Consider the following 3,259-nt stretch of genomic DNA (forward strand, 5'->3'; position numbering starts at 1 on the left):
TTGCTTCCTGTCATCCTCTACCTTCCTCTCATCCAGCCATGAACATGGACTACTCACCTAGCAACTCCCACTTGTCACTAACTCCAAAGTCACGCTTGTCACCAAGTAGTAACAGAAAAGTTCAAAAGCAGTAGGCAAAAAAAGTACATGTACAAAAAGATAATTATCATTAAATGCCAAAGGCAATGTACAAGCATACAGAATCTTTTACACATCAGGGGGGTCAAAGCGGTACGAATACCCCTCCATAGATACAAAGTAGTTGGCAACGAACGAGGAAATGTCATCCTCAACATCAAACAAGGGATTCCGGTGGCTGTAAGCAGTGGGAAACTTATCAGCTAGCCACCCGGAGATCCACGGGAAAATGACATCCATAAGATACTTCGGCTTGTCGGGGTCATAATACTTAGGCTCATATGACCGGATGCAGCAGCACGAGTCGTAATCATTCTTCAAGGACTTGTATCTCGTGTCGTCCACAAGGAGGGTGTTCATTTCATTGAATTGCGAATACTTGTGCCACACTTTTCTTAGGAGCTTCAGAAAAATAGGCTTATTACCGAACTCCTTCGCAAGGACTGGCACATCTCTGAGTTTGGTAGCCCACCTCTCACAATGAGACTGGTCAAAAATATCTGTAAACAGGTAAACCAAGCAATTAGAATAGTAGCACAAATAAGAGTACCAAAGCTAACAAATAGTACATAACAGTGAAAAGGTACCAAACTTGGTACAACACAGTACCAAAGTACCAAATAACCAAAGTACCAAACATTATAAAATTGTGTACACAAATGTTACCAAGCATAGAACCAAGTACCATAGTATCAAAGCACCAAACAGTACTAAATTGTGTACAAAGTATAAAACACAGTTTCAAACTACCATAGCATCAGAGTACCAAAGTACCAAAGATAACCAAAGAGTACCAAATTATGTACAAAACAGTGCCAAATTGTGTACACATGAACAAACATAGTCCAAAGCAGCATAGCACCAGAGTACCAAAGTTCCAAAAAGTACCAAATTGTGTTAGCAGTGCCAAAGTACCAAACTACCAATAGTACCAGATTGTGTACAGAACAGTAGCAAAGCTAGCCAAACAGTATCAAAATCAATAAAACCAGTTGTGAAAGTTAAGGGATAAATACCTAAAAAGAGGCCTTTCATCTTCATCAACCGAGGGAAGAAAGCATTCATTATGGCCATCAAGTTCTTCCTTTGGCTACATGACCAGAGCATCACGTCGCATCGCTTCCTCAAGTTGATGATGAAGTCCTCCGCATCAGGTCTGACGACACAATATTTGTATTGAGACACTTGCACACCTCGGGGCCTAATTCCATCTGGGAACGGGAGCTGTCACAAATCCTTGGGTGCTTCAACATAATCCTTCATTCAGTAGCACTCCATTGACATCAAAAACAACAAGGCGCCTATTGCTTGCCATTACATCTATCGGCATTGATGTATCCGGTGGTTGTTCATCTAGCCACCAATGGTCCCCTGTTGTAGTACCACTAAACTATATGAGTAGAAGAACACAGCCTTTTTGCAAAAGCAAAGTTAGACATTGGGCACCAATAAAAGGTTACAAAATAGTGACAGTAGGGCATGATAGTTTACAAACACATGGACACCTTTCAAGTGTAGAGCGGCATGACACAAAACGCATCGACAAAAGCAAAATGGGCTGGTATTTCAAATTAGTCCAGAAGCAAGTACAAAATGCTATAACATCAGCTAATTTTTGCAGGCTTGCGGCTTGAGACCACGACCAACGGGGCGCTTTCTACATTTCATAGCGAAGAGCTCGAAGAGGGTGGCTGAATCATTGCTATCACCTGTTTCTAAGGGCGTTGCATCAGCTGTCTCCTCCGCAGCTCTGTCCTTCCCCACACCTTTTGTATCCTCCGTGCCTTTAGGCAACTCTACACCTTCAGCCTCCTCTGCACCTTTAACCTGCTCTGCACTTTCAGTAGCTTCCCCCGCCTCTTTGGCCTCCTTCGCGCTTTTAGCCTCCTCTACACCTTCATCCCCCTCTGCACCTTTAGCCTCCTCAGCACTTTCAGTAGCTTCCCCCGCCGCTCTGGCCTCCTCATTGCTTTTAGCCTCCTCAGTGTCTTTGGGCTCCTCTGCACCTGCAACCTCCTGTGCACTTTGAGCAGCTTCCGCTGCCCTCTTTCCGTTCTTCCTCCTCTTTCTACCTGCCTTGTCCTTTGCAGATGTTGATGCCGCAGCCAAAACCTCTACCTCTGAGAGAACTTCAACTGTCACCTCCTCAGCACTTTCAGTAGCTTCCCCCGCCGCTTTGGCCTCCTCATTGCTTTTAGTCTCCTCAGTGTCTTTGGCCTCCTCATTGCTTTTAGTCTCCTCAGTGTCTTTGGGCTCCTCTGCACCTGCAGCCTCCTGTGCACTTTGAGTAGCTTCCCCTACCCTCTTTCTGTTCTTCCTCCTCTTTCTACCTGCCTTGTCCTTTGCAGATGTTGATGCCGTAGCCAAAACCTCTGCCTCTGAGAGAACTTCAACTGTCACCTCCTCAACAGCCGGCATCTCTTCATTGTTCTTCTGGCCTTTGACCAAAACAAGTAAAGAAAGTACCAAAACAGTTCAAGAAGTTCCAAAACCACCAAAAATGTCAGCAGATAAACCAATCAAGAAGTGAAACATGCCAAATTGCCAAACCATGTGCAAATTAAACACTATCAACAGTCAAACACAATGCAATAGGCCAGAAATACAATACCTCCTACTGTTGAACCTCCTCTTGGAGCTTTTGGATATTTTCGAAAACCCCGTGTCATCGCAACAAGCGTCGACTTGCTCCCAGCTCAGCCTCCACCTCTCTGATCTCTTCATCCGGAACAGGGATTTGTTGCTGAAGCTGAACAATGCGTGCTTCCAGGGTATTGATGTCTTCCATCAAGCTCTTCGCCACGTCCTTTCTACCTTCATATACCAGTATAGCTGGTCCTTGTTTGCTTGAATAGAGGCCTTCAGGCTTCTGAGGTTTGACCATCCTGGATGTGACACTGGGTGTGCCAGTCTTTGCACAGCAATGCCTCTAAATAAGGTAGATAGTCAGCAATTACCCCTCTGCCAGCATTCTCTGGTTCTGTGCAGATATTACTACCACTTTGAGTCATCCGGGCCTTCTTATCTGAATGCAGGACACTGCCAGGGGAGGAAGCATTTTGCCTCCTCCATGCCTCAATTTTACCCTCAAGCCCGCCACTCCTAGATGATATCATCTGCA

General features: G+C 45.1%; 1 protein-coding gene and 1 pseudogene across 1 annotated transcript; both read right to left on the minus strand.

The window, feature by feature from the left end:
• Positions 1–207: 207 nt before the first annotated feature.
• On the minus strand, positions 208–1,577 carry LOC147622090 (uncharacterized; annotated as a pseudogene).
• Positions 1,578–1,746: 169 nt separating this feature from the next.
• Positions 1,747–2,807, minus strand: LOC147622091 (uncharacterized). Its single transcript, XM_086823539.1, has 3 exons — positions 2,750–2,807; positions 2,403–2,576; positions 1,747–2,312 (listed from the first exon to the last, which is right to left on the minus strand). The coding sequence occupies exons 1-3, from the start codon at positions 2,805–2,807 to the stop codon at positions 1,747–1,749; spliced, it is 798 nt and encodes a 265-aa protein (XP_086679665.1).
• Between the last annotated feature and the right edge of the window lie 452 nt (positions 2,808–3,259).

This window comes from Cibotium barometz, chromosome 29, assembly GCF_041138505.1.
Source record: "Cibotium barometz isolate CiBa-2024 chromosome 29, ASM4113850v1, whole genome shotgun sequence".
Classification (NCBI taxonomy): Eukaryota; Viridiplantae; Streptophyta; class Polypodiopsida; order Cyatheales; family Cibotiaceae; genus Cibotium; species Cibotium barometz.

Excerpts from the sequence above, each read along its gene's own strand:
- LOC147622091 (XM_086823539.1), bottom strand. The coding sequence starts at position 2,807 with ATGACACGGGGTTTTCGAAAATATCCAAAAGCTCCAAGAGGAGGTTCA. Across the intron at positions 2,577-2,749 it reads AGGAGGTTCAACAGTAGGAG|GCCAGAAGAACAATGAAGAG; the intron begins GTATTGTATTTC and ends TTTTGGTCAAAG. Across the intron at positions 2,313-2,402 it reads AAGTGCACAGGAGGCTGCAG|CGGCGGGGGAAGCTACTGAA; the intron begins GTGCAGAGGAGC and ends AGGAGGCCAAAG.